The 19,190-nt window shown below is 34.3% G+C and overlaps 1 protein-coding gene across 3 annotated transcripts in view; it reads left to right on the top strand.

The window, feature by feature from the left end:
- Window positions 1–19,190, top strand: part of pir (pirin) — an 81,446-nt gene that overhangs the window by 41,089 nt on the left and 21,167 nt on the right. For all 3 annotated transcript variants that reach the window (XM_072914826.1, XM_072914825.1, XM_072914827.1), the window contains 2 exons: window positions 16,595–16,713; window positions 17,974–18,070. In XM_072914826.1, coding sequence (XP_072770927.1) covers window positions 16,595–16,713; window positions 17,974–18,070 — 216 coding nt within the window. The remainder of the gene's footprint in view (window positions 1–16,594; window positions 16,714–17,973; window positions 18,071–19,190) is intronic.

Here is a 19,190-nt window from a genome sequence, read left to right as displayed (position 1 = left end):
TACATCCACCCCACAGCTAATATGGCAGAGGCAACATCCACTATTGTTATAACTTGTGCACCGTCTTCAAAGTATCAGCCCCGAAGCCCCCCCTATTCTCTATTGGCAGATTTTAATTCTTAAAGGCCTACTGAAATGCCATTTTCTTATTTAAACGGGGATAGCAGGTCCATTCTATGTGTCATACTTCATCATTTCGCGATATTGCCATATTTTTGCTGAAAGGATTTAGTAGAGAACATCGACGATAAAGTTGGCAACTTTTGGTCGCTGATAAAAAAGCCTTGCCTGTAGCGGAAGTAGCAGACGAGTAGCGTGACGTCACAGGTTGTGGAGCTCCTCACATCCGCACATTGTTTACAATCATGGCCACCAGCAGCGAGAGCGATTCGGACCGAGAAAGCGACGATTTCCCCATTAATTTGAGCCAGGATGAAAGATTTGTGGATGAGGAAAGCGAGAGTGAAGGACTAGAGGGCAGTGGGAGCCATTCAGATAGGGAAGATGCTGTGAGACCTGATATTCAGCTGGGAATGACTAAAACAGTAAATAAACACAAGACATATATATACTCTATTAGCCACAACACAACCAGGCTTATATTTAATATGCCACAAATTAATCCCGCATAACAAACACCTCCCCCCTCCCGTCCATACATACTTGCCAACCCTCCCGGATTTTCCGGGAGACTCCCGAAATTCAGCGCCTCTCCCGAAAACCTCCCGGGACAAATTTTCTCCCGAAAATCTCCCGAAATTCAGGCGGAGCTGGAGGCCACGCCCCCTCCAGCTCCATGCGGACCTGAGTGACGTGTTGACAGCCTGTTGTACATGCATATGTGACCCACCCGTAATTTGTCACATTTTTGTGTTGATTTATTTAGTTTATTTTGTGGTTTGAATTCGTTTTGGAGCTGTCATTACACATTTATCAGTATTCACATTGGTCAGTAGGGGGCAGTAGGGCGTTTCTTCCCAATTGAATGCTATCACCTGCAGACCGGAAGTGTCTTGTCATTCTGATGAGCGCGACCAGTCTGTGAACAATTGAAACGTCCTGTGTGCTTTTTCCTCCTGTATAACAGGTTAGTTTTGGTGAATCAACTCACTGAATAATATCCATGTGATCTTTATAAGTTGAAGTACACATTCTGATGGTGGAGCCTAACTCTAAAGTGTTTGTGAGTTGTAGTTTGTATTTGTGAATGAATCCAGTGCACGGCTGCAGTAATCAATACAAAATGGAGACGTGAGTACGCAATGTTTATATAGGAACTTCTGATCCTAATTCAGACTCCCAAATTAGAGCTCCCGTTTTCTTATTGATTTTATAATGTATATTTGTATAATGTGTGTGTTCTGAAATAGTGACAGAGAATAGAACAAGGATGGACAATTCAACCCTTAACTCAACAATGAGTAGAGGAATGTTATGTGTGTGTAAATGTGTAAACAAATGAACACTGAAATTCAAGTATTTCTTTTATTTATTCATATATATATATATATATATATATATATATATATATATATATATATATATATATATATATATATATATATATATATATATGTCTTAATAAGGTTATCCAAAAAATAGTGCTCGATACCGTAGTAGAGCGCAATATATGTATGTGTGGGAAAAAAAATCACAAGACTACTTCATCTCTACAGGCCTGTTTCATGAGGGGTTCCCTCAATCATCAGGAGATTTTAATGGAAGCATTCACATACCATATATAAACCATGGTATGTGAATGCTTCCATTAAAATCTCCTGATGATTGAGGGAACCCCTCATGAAACAGGCCTGTAGAGATGAAGTAGTCTTGTGATTTTTTTCCCCACACATATATATATATATATATATATATATAATAAAATATATATGTATATATATATAGCTAGAATTAACTGAAAGTCAAGTATTTCTTATATATATATATATATATCTTAACCACGCCCCCAACCACGCCCCGACCACGCCCCCCGCCCCCCACCCCCCGAAATCGGAGGTCTCAAGGTTGGCAAGTATGCGTCCGTCCATATAACCTGCCAATACAACTCAAACACCTGCACAACACACTCAATCCCACAGCCCAAACCAAAGTACCGTTCACCTCCCCAAAGTTCATACAGCACATATATTTCCCCAAAGTCCCCAAAGTTACGTACGTGACATGCACATAGCGGCACGCACGTACGGGCAAGCGATCAAATGTTTGGAAGCCGCAGCTGCACGCGTACTCACGGTACCGCGTCTGCGCATCCAACTCAAAGTCCTCCTGGTAAGAGTCTCTGTTGTCCCAGTTCTCCACAGGCCAATGGTAAAGCTTGACCGTCATCTTCCGGGGAATGTAAACAATGAAACACCGACTGTGTTTGTGTTGCTGCAGTCGGTCCGCAATACACCGCTTCCCACCTACAGCTTTCTTCTTTGCTGTCTCCATTGTTCATTGAACAAATTGCAACAGATTCACCAACACAGATGTCCAGAATACTGTGGAATTTTGCGATGAAAACAGACGACTTAATAGCTGGCCACCATGCTGTCCCAAAATGTCCTCCACAATCCGCGACGTCACGCGCTGAGTCCTATAACTAAACAAAACATGACTTAAAACAAAACATGAATACACAGGCATGACAATATGCTGACTAGTGGACTGCTGAATATGTCCTATATTGACTTTGATACTATATGCTGGCTCGTAGACTGCTGGATATGTCCTATAGTGACTTTGGTACTATATGCTGGCTCGTGGACTGCTGAATATGTCCTATATTGACTTTGGTACTATACGCTGGCTTGTGGACTGCTGAATATGTCCTATATTGACTTTGGTACTATATGCTGGCTCGTAGACTGCTGAATATGTCCTATATTGACTTTGGTACTATATGCTGGCTCGTAGACTGCTGAATATGTCCTATATTGACTTTGGTACTATATGCTGGCTCGTGGACTGCTGAATATGTCCTATATTGTCCTCTGCGCACGACAAATCTATGCCACGCACAAAATCAAATAAAAAAAATAAGCGCATAACAATTTTCGACACGACACGGACACGACAGAGAAAACCATTTTCGTCATCATTGTTCAAATATAATAATACGTCTGTCGAGACGCTTTGAGGACATGAATTCCATCCATCACTTTACTGAGCAAAACTCTTTATTGTGGGCCATAAACACATCACCAAAACATTAGTAAAAAAAATGATATCTAGCAAAACTGGTCATTTTCTGCAGTACAAACCAGACCAAAAGCAACTTTGTTATATCAGCAGCAGCCGCTCGCTCTCTCACTTGTGCCAACACTTGCACATATGGCACTTAGCCAGTGATGCGTTTACAGCCACACAAAAAGTCGGACAACTCCAACACCACACATAAAGTGTCATTCCAGGTGGTTACACTATGATTTACCAATCAAATGTGTGCTTATTCTAGTGTCATTTATTAGGAATCTTCATTTATAAATATTAATCATTAAATGCTGTTAATATATTAAATACATACTAATAAAAATATATTTTTTACAAACAGGAAGTTGCAGGAATGTACACATGATCCCCTGCTTACATCTCATTGTGCAACATGTGAATGTTTTAATGGGAACTAAATGCAATGTCTGAAAGGGCTACAAACTATTTCCAAAGCAGGACCTCCACCCAGACAAACAATACAAGTACACAGTTCATGAAAAACAATATTTGTTGCTATTGTCATTATAAGTGGGCCTAAACACTTATATTAGAAATGGAAATGACTGCTGTCATTTGATTATAATAATAAGAGAATGTTGTCTGTCTATCTGTGTTGGCCCTGTGATGAGGTGGGGACTTGTCCAGGGTGTACCCTGCCTTCCGCCCGAATGCAGCTGAGATAGGCTCCAGCGACCCCGAAAGGGACAAGCGGTAGAAAATGGATGGATGGATGGAGATGTAAGTTGTTATTTAGTGAGGTTTGGGACAGGTGTGCTGCTGGTGTAGCCACAGTGTGCACGTCTGATGTTGCTCACATGGGCTCCACTCAATGCTCAGGGACTTTTTGCCTTTGCTCACACACATGAACAATTAGAGGGAACATTGATTGACAGAGTGTGTGTACCTTCAGTGCTGAATGATGAGCAGAGGCAGAGTTCATCCTTAAGTGGTGGTGGTGGTGGAGGTGAAGTGTCATTGGAGTCTCTATCTCTCTTTACTAGCTTCGTGGAAGCATGTTGTTTACGTAGCTTGTTTCAGCAGATTTGAATTGCTGTTTTGGGCAGTAGATGGCATCTTTGATCCAAAGCACAATTTACATTTAACTAAAATGCTCTTTTCTTTGTGCTCGACAAAAGAAAAGTAGTGAAAATATCTCCATGTTAGCAAACTCAACTTCTGGCTCCGCCATGATCAGACACGCGCCCCCCCCCCCCCACCCCCCTGTCATCAAATATGTTGTCTTTGTAGCATATTCAACTGAATATGGCTTGAAAATGATTTGCAAATCATTGTATTCCGTTTATATTTACATCTAACACAATTTCCCAACTCATATGGAAACGGGGTTTGTATGTTTATATATATATATATATATATATATATATATATATATATATATATATATATATATATATATATATATATATATAAATATATATATATATATATATATATATATATATATATATATATAAATATATATATATATATATATATTTATATATATATATATATATATATATAGTATATATATATATATATATATATGGGTAAAAAAAAATTTAAAAGTTAAAAAAAGTTAAAAAAAAGTTAAAAAAGTTAAAAAAAAGTTAAAAAAAGTTAAAAATATTATTTTTTTTTTAAAATATTTAAAACAAAATTAGAAAAATTAAAAAATAAAATTTAAAATGTTCAAAAATTTAAAAATTTTTACAAAAATTAAAAAAAACTTAAAAAAACTTAAAAAAAACTTAAAAAAACTTAAAAAAACTTTAAAAAACTTTAAAAAACTTTAAAAAACTTTAAAAAACTTTAAAAAACTTTAAAAAACTTAAAAAAAAAAAAATGTTTTAAGTTAAAACATGATTATTTTTTTTCAAGGTAAAAAATGATTTTCAAGGTACAAAAAAATTTTCAAGGTAAAATTTTTTTTTCAAGGTAATTTTTTTTCAAGGTAAAAAATGATTTTCAAGGTACAAAAAAATTTTCAAGGTAAAATTTTTTTTTCAAGGTAAAAAATGATTTTCAAATTTTTTTAATTTTTAAAAAATGTTTTTAAATTATTTTATTTATTTATTTTTTTTAATTTTTAAAATTTTTTAAACTTTTTTTCAATTTTTTTTTATTTTTTTAAACAATTTAAAACAATTTTAAATGTTTTTAATTTTTTTAAACAATTTTAACAATTAACATTTTTTTTAGGGTTGGGGTTAGGGTTAGGGGTTAGGGTTAGGGTTAGGGTTAGGGTTAAGATTAGAGTTAGGGTTAGGGTTAGGGTTAGGGTAATTTTTTTTTAAAAAAGTTAAAAAAAAGTTAAAAAAGTTAAAAAAAGTTAAAAAAAAGTTAAAAAAAAGTTAAAAAAAAGTTAAAAATAATACATTTTTTTAAAAATATTTAATTTTTTTTTTTTAATGTAATTTTTTTTTTTAATTTTTAAAAAAAATAATTTTTTACAAAAATTAAAAAAACCTTCAAAAAACTTTAAAAAAATTAAAAAAAAAAAAAAAAATGTTTTAATTTAAAACATGATTTTAGGGTTAGGGTTAGGGTTAAGATTAGGGTTAGGGTTAGGGTTAGGGTAATTTTCTTTTTAAAAAGTTAAAAAAAGTTAAAAAGTTAAAAAAAGTTAAAAAAAAGTTAAAAATATTTAAAAAATTTAAAAATATTTAAAAACATTTTAAAAAATTTAAAAAAAAAAAAATTTTTTTTACAAAAATTAAAAAAAACTTCAAAAAAAATAAAAAAATAAATAAAAAATAAAAAATGTTTTAAGTTAAAACATGATTTTCAAGGTAAAAAATGATTTTCAAGGTACAAAAAAATTTTCAAGGTAAAATGTTTTTTTCAAGGTAATTTTTTTTCAAGGTAAAAAATGATTTTCAAGGTACAAAAAAATTTTCAAGGTAAAATTTTTTTTTCAAGGTAAAAAATGATTTTCAAATTTTTTTAATTTTTAAAAAATGTTTTTAAATTCTTTTATTTATTTTTTTTTTTTTAAATTTGTAAAAAATTTTAAACTTTTTTTCAATTTTTTTTTATTTTTTTAAACAATTTAAAACAATTTTAAATGTTTTTAATTTTTTAAAACAATTTTAACATTTAACATTTTTTTTAGGGTTAGGGTTAGGGTTAGGGTTAGGGTTAGGGTTAAGATTAGAGTTAGGGTTAGGGTTAGGGTTAGGGTAAATTTTTTTTTAAAAAGTTAAAAAAAAGTTTAAAAAGTTAAAAAAAAGTTTAAAAAAAGTTTAAAAAAAGTTTAAAAAAAGTTTAAAAAAAGTTTAAAAAAAGTTTAAAAAAAGTTAAAAATAATAAATTTTTAAAAAAATATTTAATTTTTTTTTTTTAAATGTTTTTTTTTTTTAAATTTTTAAAAAAAATAATTTTTTACAAAAATTAAAAAAAACTTAAAAAAACTTAAAAAAAAAAAAAAAAATGTTTTAAATTAAAACATGATTTTAGGGTTAGGGTTAGGGTTAGGGTTAGGGTTAAGATTAGGGTTAGGGTTAGGGTACATTTTTTTTTTAAAAGTTAAAAAAAGTTAAAAAGTTAAAAAAAGTTAAAAAAAAGTTAAAAATATTTAAAAAATTTAAAAATATTTAAAAACATTTAAAAAAATTTTTAAAAAAACAATTATTTTTTTTACAAAAATGAAAAAAATCTTCAAAAAAAAAAAAAAAAAAAAAAAAAAAAAAAAAGGTTTTAAGTTAAAACATGATTTTCAAGGTAAAAAATGATTTTCAAGGTAAAAAAAAATTTTCAAGGTAAAATTTTTTTTTCAAGGTAAAAAATGATTTTCAAGGTACAAAAAAATGTTCAAGGTAAAATTTTTTTTTCAAGGTAAACATTTTTTTTCAAGGTAAAAAATTATTTTCAAGGTACAAAAATTTTTCAAGGTAAAATTTTTTTTTCAAGGTAAAATTTGTTTTTCAAGGTAAAAAAATGATTTTTCTTTTTTCCATCCATCCATCCATCTTCTTCCGCTTATCCGAGGTCGGGTCGCGGGGGCAGCAGCCTAAGCAGGGAAGCCCAGACTTCCCTCTCCCCAGCCACTTCGTCCAGCTCCTCCCGGGGGATCCCGAGGCGTTCCCAGGCCAGCCGGGAGACATAGTCTTCCCAATGTGTCCTGGGTCTTCCTCGTGGCCTCCTACCGGTCGGACGTGCCCTAAACACCTCCTTAGGGAGGCGCTCGGGTGGCATCCTGACCAGATGCCCGAACCACCTCATCTGGCTCCTCTCCATGTGGAGGAGCAGCGGCTTTACTTTGAGCTCCCCCCGGATGACAGAGCTTCTCACCCTATCTCTAAGGGAGAGCCCCGCCACCCGGCGGAGGAAACTCATTTGGGCCGCTTGTACCCGTGATCTTGTCCTTTCGGTCATGACCCAAAGCTCATGACCATAGGTGAGGATGGGAAGGTAGATCGACCGCTAAATTGAGAGCTTTGCCTTCCGGCTCAGCTCCTTCTTCACCACAACGGATCGATACAGCGTCCGCATTACTGAAGATGCCGCACCAATCCGCCTGTCGATCTCACCATCCACTCTTCCCTCACTCGTGAACAAGACTCCGAGGTACTTGAACTCCTCCACTTGGGGCAGGGTCTCCTCCCCAACCCGAAGATGGCATTCCACCCTTTTCCGGGCGAGAATCATGGACTCGGACTTGGAGGTGCTGATTCTCATCCCAGTCGCTTCACACTCGGCTGCGAACCGATCCAGCGAGAGCTGGAGATCCTGGCCAGATGATTTTTCTTTTTTTTAACTTTTTTTTACTTTTTTAAAAAAAGTTTACCCTAACCCTAAACCTAACCTTAACCCTAACCCTAACCCTAACCCTAACCCTAATCTTAACCCTAACCCTAACCCTAACCCTAACCCTAACCCGAAAATCATGTTTTAATTTAAAACATTTTATTTTTATTTTTTTTTATTTTTAAAGTTTTTTTTAAAAATTTTAATATTTTTAACTTTTTTAAACTTTTTTTTTAACTTTTTTAACTTTTTTAAAACTTTTTTTTAACTTTTTTTTAAACTTTTTTTTAAACTTTTTTTAAACTTTTTTAAAACTTTTATTTTAACTTTTTTTAAAACTTTTTTTTAACTTTTTAACTTTTTTTTTACCCTAACCCTAATCTTAACCCTAACCCTAACCCTAACCCTAACCCTAGCCCTAACCCTAACCCTAACCCTAAAAAAAATGTTAATTGTTAAAATTGTTTAAAAAAATAAAAAACATTTAAAATTGTTTTAAATTGTTTTAAAAAAATAAAAAAATTGGAAAAAAGTTTAAAAATTTTTACAAATTAAAATAAATAAATAAATAAAACAATTTAAAAACATTTTTTTTAAATTAAAAAAATTAAAAAAACATTTTTTACCTTGAAAAAAAAATGTTACTTAGAAAATTTTTTTGTACCTTGAAAATCATTTTTTACCTTGAAAAAAATGTTTTACCTTGAAAAAAAAATTTTACCTTGAAAATGTTTTTGTACCTTGAAAATAATTTTTTACCTTGAAAAAAAAAATTTACCTTGAAAAAAAAATTTGACCTTGAAAATTTTTTGTACCTTGAAAATCATTTTTTACCTTGAAAAAAAAAATTAACCTTGAAAAAAAAATGTAACCTTGAAAATTTTTTTGTACCTTGAAAATAATTTTTTACCTTGAAAAAAAAATGTTACCTTGAAAAAAAATTTTACCTTGAAAATTTTTTTGTACCTTGAAAATCATTTTTTACCTTCAAAAAAAAATTTGACCTTGAAAAAAAAATTTTACCTTGAAAATTTTTTTGTACCTTGAAAATCATTTTTTACCTCGAAAAAATTTTTACCTTGAAAATTTTTTTTTACCTTGAAAATCATTTTGAAAATCATGTTTTAACTTAAAACATTTTTTTTATTTTTTATTTTTTTATTTATTTTAATTATTTTTTTTTTTTTAAAGTTTTTTAAAGTTTTTTAAAGTTTTTTGAAGTTTTTTGAAGTTTTTTGAAGTTTTTTGAAGTTTTTTGAAGTTTTGTAAAAATTTTAAAATTTTAGAAAATTTTTAATTTTTTTTAAAACATTTTACATTTTTTTTTAAAATTTTTTAAATTTTTTAAATATTTCTAACTTTTTTAAACTTTTTAAACTTTTTTAAAAACTTTTTTTAAACTTTTTTTAAACTTTTTTTAAACTTTTTTTAAACTTTTTAATTTTTTTTTTACCCTAACCCTAAACCTAACCCTAACCCTAACCCTAACCCTAACCCTAACCCTAACCCTAATCTTAACCCTAACCCTAACCCTAACCCTAACCCTAAAAAAAATGTTAATTGTTAAAATTGTTAAAATTTTTTAAAAACATTTAAAATTGTTTTAAATTGTTTTAAAAAACTAAAAATATAAAAAAAAAGTTAAAAAAAATTTACAAAAAAAAAAAAAAAAAAAATTAAAAAAATTAAAAACATTTTTTTTAAATTAAAAAAATTTGAAAATCATTTTTTACCTTAAAAAAAATATTTTACCTTGAAAATTTTTTTGTACCTTGAAAATCATTTTTTACCTTGAAAAATTTTTTTTACCTTGAAAAAAAAATTTTACCTTGAAAATTTTTTTGTACCTTGAAAATCATTTTTTACCTTGAAAAAAAAATTTAACCTTGAAAAAAAAATTTTACCTTGAAAATTTTTTTGTACCTTGAAAATCATTTTTTACCTTGAAAAAAAATTTTTACCTTGAAAAAAAATTTTTACCTTGAAAAAAAAATGTAACATTGAAAATTTTTTTGTACCTTGAAAATCATTTTTTACCTTGAAAATTTTTTTTTACCTTGAACATTTTTTTTTACCTTGAAAATCATGTTTTAACTTAAAACATTTTTTAATTTTTTTTTTAAATTTTTGTAAAAATTCTAAAAATTTTTTAATTTTTATTTTTATTTTTAAATTTTTAATATTTTTTTTAATATTTTTTAATTTTTTAAATATTTTTAACTTTTTTCTAACTTTTTTTAACTTTTTAAAAAACTTTTGTAACTTTTTTTAAAACTTTTTAAAACTTTTTTTTAACTTTTTTAATTTTTTTTTGCATATGCATCCAGGTTTATGGATGTATGTTATCATACTTGCCAACCCTCCCGGATTTTCCGGGAGATTCCCGAAATTCAGCGCCTCTCCTGAAAACCTCCAGGGACAAATTTTCTCCCGAAAATCTCCCGAAATTCAGGCACACAATATAAACAGCGTACCTCCCCAATCACGTTATAACTGTAGAATGATGGAGGGCGAGTTCTTGGTTTCTTATGTGGGTTTATTGTTAGGCAGTTTCATTAACGTCCTCCCAGTGTGGCAACAACACACAACAACAGCAGTCACGGTTTTGTATACCGTAAAGCAGTTGGTCTGCCGTAAACAGCAATGTTGTGACACTCTTAAACAGGACAATACTGCCATCTAGTGCATTTGATGAAAGCACTTTTTGCGTGCCACACAGCAATGCATCATCAGAGAGGGTGTTCAGCATGGTTAGAAAAATAGTGACAAATAGAACAAGGATGGACAATTCAACCCTTAACTCAACAATGATTAGATGAGTGTTATGTGTGTGTATATGTGTAAATAAATGAACACTGAAATTCAAGTATTTCTTTTATTTATATATATATATATATATATATATATATATATATATATATATATATGTGTGTATCTATGTATATATATGTATATATGTGTATGCATATGTAATAGACTTAGACTTAGACTTTCTTTTTATTGTCATTCAAATGTGAACTTTACAGTCCCGATAAGAACCAAATGTCGTTGCATTAGCTCATGGTAGTGCAGGATAAAAAAGCAATAAGGTGCATAAAAAAAGTTAAAAAAAGTTAAAAAAAAGAAAAATCTTTTTTTACTTTGAAAAACAAATTTTACCTTGAAAAACAAATTTTACCTTGAAAAATTTTTTGTACCTTGAAAATCATTTTTTATCTTGAAAACATTTTTTTACCTTGAAAAACAAATTTTACCTTGAAAATTTTTTTGTACCTTGAAAATCATTTTTTACCTTGAAAAAAAAATTTTACCTTGAAAATTTTTTTTTACCTTGAAAATCATTTTTTACCTTGAAAATCATGTTTTAACTCAAAACATTTTTTTTTATTTTTTATTTTTTTAAAAGTTTTTTTAAGTTTTTTTTAATTTTTGTAAAAATTTTAAAAAATTAAAAAAAAGTTTTAAATTTTTTAAATTTTTTTTAAATTTTTTTAAATTTTTTTAAATTTTTTAAAAAAAAAATTTAAATTTTTTTTAATTTTTTTAATTTTTTTAATTTTTTTAAATTTTTTAAATTTTTTTAACTTTTTTAAACTTTTTTTAACTTTTTAACTTTTTTAAACTTTTTAAAAAAAAAATTACCCAAACCCTAACCCTAATCTTAACCCTAACCCTAACCCTAACCCTAACCCCTAACCCTAACCCTAACCCTAACCCTAACCCTAAAATCATGTTTTAATTTAAAACATTTTTTTTTTTTTTTTAAAGTTTTTTTAAGTTTTTTTTTTATTTTTGTAAAAATTTAAATTTAAATTTTTTTTTTTTTTTTTTTTTAAAGTTTTTAAAGTTTTTTTTTAATATTTTAAAAAAATTTAATATTTTTAACTTTTTTTTAACTTTTTGAACTTTTTTGTAACTTTTTTTTAACTTTTTGTAACTTTTTAAAATTTTTTTACCCTAACCCTAACCCTAATCTTAACCCTAACCCTAACCCTAACACTAAGTCAAGTATTTCTAATATATATATATATATATATATATATTAGAAATACTTGACTTAGTGTTTCTTATATATATATATATATATATATATATATATATATATATATATATGAAATACTTGACTTGGTGAATCCTAGCTGTAAATATACTCCTCCCCTCTTATCCACGCCCCCAACCACGCCCCCCACCTCCCGAAATCGGAGGTCTCAAGGTTGGCAAGTATGATGTTATATTGTCTTTTTTATTCCAGCGAGTTAATCCATTTTGGAGGGAGTTGAGGGGATCATTTAATTATGATGCGTTCAAGAGTCTTACGGCCTGAGGGAAGAAGCTGTTACAGAACCTGGAGGTTCTGCTACGGAGGCTGCGGAACCTCTTGTATGTATATATATATATATATATATATACACTGTATGTATGTATGTATTTATGTATGTATATATATATATATATATATATATATATATGTATGTATGTATATATGTATGTATGTATGTATATATATATATATATATGTATGTATGTGTGTATATACGTATGTATGTATTTATATATACAGTAAAGGCCAAAATTTTGGACTCACCTTCTCCTCATTCAATGTGTTTTCTTTATTGTTACGACTATTTACATTGTAGATTGATCAGAACTATGAATGAACACATGTGGAGTTACAGTGGTGGTCAAAAGTGTACGTACACGTGTAAAGAACATCATGTCATGGCTGTCTTGACTTTACAATCATTTCTTATTTGTTTGTGATGTAGTGATTGGAGCACATACTTGTTGCTCACAAAAAACATTCGTGAAGTTAATATTTGCTTACATGTCCCTTGGCAAGTTGACCTGCAATAAGGCGCTTTTGGTAGCCATCCACAAGCTTCTGCTTGACCACTTGACCACTAAATTGCTGCACTTCAGCTAAATGTGTTGACATGGACTTGTTTCTTCAGCATTGTCCACACCTTTAAGTCAGGACTTTGGGAAGGCCATTCTAAAACCTTCATTGTAGCCTGATTTAGCCATTCCTTTACCACTTTTGAGGTGTGTTTGGGGTCATTGTCCTGTTGGAACACCCAACTGCGCCCAAGACCCAACCTCCGGGCTGATGATTTTAGCTTGTCCTGAACAATTTGGAGCTAATCCTCCTTTTTCATTGTCCCATTTAAAGCAGCAGTTCCATTGGCAGCAAAACAGGCCCAGAGCATAATACTACCACCACCATGCTTGACGGTAGGCATGGTGTTCCTGGGATTAAAGGCCTCACCTTTTCTCCTCCAAACATATTGCTGGGTATTGTGGCCAAACAGCTCCATTTTTGTTTCATCTGACCACAGAACTTTCCTCCAGAGGGTCTTATCTTTGTCCATGTGATCAGCAGCAAACTTTAGAGGAGCGTTAAGGTGTGGCGTCTGGAGCAAAGGCTTCCTTGTTGCATGGTAGCCTCTCAGTCCATGGCGATGCAAAACAGGCTTGACTGTGGACACTGACACCTGTGTTCCAGCAGCTTCCGATTCATTGCAGACCTGCTTTTTGCTGCTTCTCGGTTGACTCTTGATCATCCTGACCATTTTTCTCTCAGCAGCAGGTGATAGCTTGCGTTTTCTTCCTGAGTGTGGCAGTGACAAAACTGTGCCATGCACTTTATACTTGTGAACAATTGTCTGCACAGTTGACCAACAAGCATGTGCTCCAATCACTCTATCACCAAAAAAATAAGAGTTGTAGAAATGATTGGAAACTCAAGACAGCCATGACATGATGTTCTTTACAAGTGTATGTACACTTTTGGCGACCAATGTATGTATATATATATATATATATATTAGAGATGCGCGGTTTGCGGACACAACCGCGGAGTCCGCGGATTATCCGCGGGTCGGGCGGTTGAAATAAAAAAAAATTAGATTTTATCCGCGGGTCGGGTCGGGTCGGGTCGGGTCGGGTCGGGTCGGGTCGGGTCGGGTCGGGTCGGGTCGGGCGGTTGAAATAAAAAAAAATTAGATTTTAAATAGATTCAGGCGGGTGGCAGTTAAACCAATTGGTAAATATATATACATAGTTAAATGTTGTTACCCACATACGAAAAACGAGCAGGCACCTGCAGCATATGCCACAACAGAAGAAGAAAAAAAACAGAGAAGGACACTTTTGCGGAGCGGAGAAGGGACGCCTCGCCGGGGTCCGGGACCGAGGCCCCTTCCCCCGTAGCTGAGGTGATCCGCGAGAAGGGCCCGACGCACGTCCAGGGTCACCACCGCGCCCACCGCACCGACACCCCGCTTCGTCCGCCTTCGCCGCGGCCGGCGTCACGCGCAGCAGGTAAGCAGCTTACCTGCCCGCCACCCCCGTGGCCGGGGGCTCGTAACAGGGGTCACTCCGCGTGCTCCGCCCGCGCAGCTTACCTGCCCGCCACCCCCGTTGCCGGGGGCGCGTAACAGGGGTCACTCCGCGCGCAGTGCGCTCACGAAAGGGGTGGGGCTCACCCTGGTGAGCCGAGTGGGCCACTTTTGGTAAGCAGAACTGGCGCTGCGGGATGAACCGAACGCCGGGTTAAGGCGCCCAATGCCGACACTCATCAGACCCCAGAAAAGGTGTTGGTTGATATAGACAGCAGGACGGTGGCCATGGACGTCGGAACCCGCTAAGGAGTGTGTAACAACCCACCTGCCGAATCAACTAGCCCTGAAAATGGATGGCGCTGGAGCGTCGGGCCCGTACCCGGCCGTCGCCGGCAGCGAGAGCCGCGAGGGCTAGGCCGCGACGAGTAGGATGGCCGCCGCGGTGCGCGCTGAAGCCTCGGGTGGAGCCGCCGCGGGTGCGAGGGACATCGCACCTCCACGCGCTTGGAGGTGCGCTCAGCGCGGCTCCCAGATGATTGCGCACTGGTGTGCGTCTGGGCCGTGACAGCGTGGCACGCATTGGATGTCTGTGCTGCATTGGATCAGTCTCCTTTCTTTAACAGGCAAAAGCTTTATAACCTCACTAATGCCTTGCATTGTCTATATTAGATATATAACAACGGGCAGGTGCGGGCGGGTGCGGTTTTGATTAAATGTTAGATCGGGTGGATGGCGGATGGTTGACGACTTTTGTGATGAGGTTGCGGATGAAATAATTGCCTATCCGCGCATCTCTAATATATATATATATATATATATATATATATGTATGTGTGGGAAAAAAATCACAAGACTACTTCATCTCTACAGGCCTGTTTCATGAGGGGGGGTACCCTCAATCATCAGGAGATTTTAATGGGAGCATTCACATACCATGGTTTATATAGGGCACAGAGTGGGTGGGTACAGGCTGGTGTAGGGGCGTGGTGATTGGCTCATGTGTTACCTAGGAGGTGTTTCCGTCTGTGGCGGCATGCTGATACAATTTCGCTGCGCTTGTTGAGGGATGACAGGTCTGGACGGTAAATAATAAACAGTTTCTCTTTCAAGCATAGGTTGCATCTTTTATTACCACTATTGTAAGGTGTGCTGGATGCAAGAATTTGCCATGTTATTGAATATTCAACATTATTGTCTTTGAGGTCCCAAATGTGTTTGCTGAGTTCTGTGGTATTCCGCAGGTTTTGGTTCCTGAAAGAAGCCTTGTGATTGTTCCATCTGGTTTTAAACTCTCCCTCGGTTAATCCTACATATGTGTCGGATGTGTTAATGTCCTTGCGTGTTACCTTAGATTGGTAGACAACTGATGTTTGTAAGCACCCCCCGTTGAGAGGGCAATCAGGTTTCTTGCGGCAGTTACAGCCTTTGTTGGTTTTGGGGTCGCTCTGTCTGGGGGCCGACGGCTCATTTGCAATTGTTTTGTTGTGGTTTGAGATAATTTGTCGTATATTGTTCATACAGCTGTAGCTCAATTTAATGTTGTTCTTGTCGAATACTTTTCTTAGGCTGTTGCCTTTGGGAAAGTGTTTGTCAATCAGAGTGAGGAATTTGTGGCCAATGTTAGTTGAGACATTTTTGCTGTATGGGGGGTTGTACCAGATGATGTTGTTTCGTTTTCTGTTTTTTTTTGGTTGGTTTCCTGGCGTGGGTTCATAGGTGAGGGTGAAATTGTATCCGCTTTCATCGAGGGCTTTTTGGTACGGGGGGGTTGCTTGGTCAAATTCAGCTTTACTAGATGACAGCATCGATAGCCTTTTATTAATTCCGGTAGGTATTCTTTTCGTGGTGGTGGGTGGGTGGTTGCTGTCATGGTGCACGTATTGGAGTGTTGTGTTGGATTTCGTGAAACACCTTCTAGGTAACACATGAGCCAATCACCACGCCCCTACACCAGCCTGTACCCACCCACTCTGTGCCCTATATAAACCATGATATGTGAATGCTCCCATTAAAATCTCCTGATGATTGAGGGAACCCCCTCATGAAACAGGCCTGTAGAGATGAAGTAGTCTTGTGATTTTTTTCCCACACATACATATATTGCGCTCTACTACGGTATCGAGCACTATTTTTTGGATAACCTTATTAAGACATATATATATATATATATATATATATATATATATGTATATATATATATATATATATACATACATACACACATTGTTATACATGTAAATATATATATTCAATCAATAAAGACCAGAAGGTTTGTGTCACACGTGTTGTAGGAGTCTGTCATCAATGGAAGTGTGCTGATCGTTCACCAGCTCCAACAGGGGAAGCACCAGTACCAAGTGGAAAATGTGGTCCAGTACCAAAAATCAAGCAGCGCAAAACCAATGATAAGGTATATTCACACTGATGACTGAATGGTGACGACAACAAAACCAATGATAAGGTATATTCACACTGGTGACTGAATGGTGGTGACTACAAAACCAATGATAAGGTATATTCACACTGGTGACTGAATGGTGATGACAACAAAACCAATGATAAGGTATATTCACACTGGTGACTGAATGGTGGTGACTACAAAACCAATGATAAGGTATATTCACACTGGTGACTGAATGGTGATGACAACAAAACCAATGATAAGGTATATTCACACTGACTACAAAACCAATGATAAGGTATATTCACACTGGTGACTGAATGGTGACGACAACAAAACCAATGATAAGGTATATTCACACTGGTGACTGAATGGTGACGACAACAAAACCAAAGATAAGGTATATTCACACTGGTGACTGAATGGTGATGACAACAAAACCAATGATAAGTTATATTCACACTGGTGACTGAATGGTGACGACAACAAAACCAATGATAAGGTATATTCACACTGGTGACTGAATGGTGGTGACAACAAAACCAATGATAAAGATTTGTAAAAAATCATCATTTGACAGCAGTAGAAATGAGTACCGTATTTTTCGGAGTATAAGTCGCACCGGAGAATAAGTCGCACCTGCCGAAAATGCATAATAAAGAAGGAAAAAACATGTAAGTCGCACTGGACTATGAAAAAAACTGCGACTTATAATCCGAAAAATACGGTAAATAAAAATCAACGTAACAAAACACAAATAGTGTTTCTTCTTCACTGAAATACTCAAAAGTAAAAAGTATGTCGTATTAAAACTACTCTGACAAGTACTGCTTATTAAAAGTTACTTAAGTATTATTATTATTATTATTATTATCATTATTATCGACTCATTCTGTTTTTTATTTTCCTATTTTAATGATGTTGGATCTGTGTTGTTGTTGTTGTTGTTGTTGGGGACAAGTGTTGTAAATGAGCTTTGGCTACAAACACTATGATGCATACATTGGATAACTCTTTCACATGTTTTTGTATCTGTCCTTATTTCAAATAAACCTCTATAATAATAAAAAAGTAAAAGTGAATGTATTATAAGACAATCTAATACCACTCAAAATATTTTGTAGTGTTTGGTCAGAAGCAGCCTAATGATCTTTACCTGTGTGAGCCGAGCCAAGGGAATAAAGTCCAAGTACTAAATCCAAAACAAACTAAAATTGTGGGAAGCCATGACATTTCCTCACTTGACTCATCGAGTATTTGTTTTCCCAGCCGAGGAGACAAGCTGGTGCAGATTAATGGCAGCGACCTGCAGGATTTCACCCCTGAAGCCTTGGCTCAGACCATCGCTGAGGGCCGTCCCATGTTGGTGAGTTCATGTACTCATTCTTATCATTTTACATGTATGATGTACAGTATGTCCCATGTTGGTGAGTTCATGTACTCATTCTTATCATTTTACATGTATAATGTACAGTATGTACCTCGGAGAGTGGACTTCTAACGTACCGGGTTTTCCTGACTACACAGCACACCGGTATATAAGCCACACCCACTAAATTTGAGAACAAACAACATTTTTTCATATATAAGCCGCACCAGACTATAAGCCGCGGCAGATATATACATTGTGAAATGAGTTATTTACACAGAAAGTTTATTTACATACCTTAATTGTTTCCAAACAGTGTCTTTAACATGGCAGTAAAACGGCTGATCAAACAAAACAGAAGTCACGGTGTCAGGTTCAAACACTGATGACATCTATTAAACAAGACAAGAGGCAAAGAATCAAACAGAGACAGAATTCAATTTGGACTCAATATATTGAGGAGAGTCGCCGCCGACCTGTAACCTCTTACCGTGTCTCAGCACGCTCTCTCCCAAAAAGATTGCACTCCTCCTTCTTTATTTGACTTTCTGCCCCCACCTGACCACAGTTGCTTCCAGAGGGAAGTGGGTCGTAAACAGCGTTGCCTTTGGTTACCGAACAGTTCAAAAGGAGAGGTCGTAAAATAGTTAAAAAATAGTTCCATAAAATAGTTCAAAGAGAGTTCGTAAAATACTTCAAAAAGAGTTTGTCTGGAAATTGGGCAGATCCTTGGCTCCATCCGCTTTGAAGTCCTTGGGCCAGAACAACATCCTTCTGTTGATTACCATACATGAGAGAACACAGAACACCATTTTGCCTTTTGTTATTACCCTTTTGTTTGTTGTTTTGCCTTACTGTTTAATTAAATCATGTTGCTCTGTCAGAGTTTGTAGGTGACGAACCCCAAGATGCATAAACTATGTCAGAGTTTGTAGGTGACGAACCCCAAGATGCAGAGAAGGCGGAAGGCATTGTGCAAGAAAACAGGATTTAATTAAACACTAAGGCAAAACAACAAACAAAAGGGTAATAACAAAAGGCGCGCACAAGGCGGAGAACAAATTTGGTTATGAACTAAAATAGCACAGAGGCTAACTTTGGACAAGAAACAAAAACA

Source organism: Nerophis lumbriciformis, linkage group LG15 (assembly GCF_033978685.3).
Source record: "Nerophis lumbriciformis linkage group LG15, RoL_Nlum_v2.1, whole genome shotgun sequence".
In the NCBI taxonomy this organism is placed as follows: domain Eukaryota; kingdom Metazoa; phylum Chordata; class Actinopteri; order Syngnathiformes; family Syngnathidae; genus Nerophis; species Nerophis lumbriciformis.
Note: the sequence above shows the minus strand (reverse complement) of the source record. Positions and strands in the feature narration are given on the sequence as shown.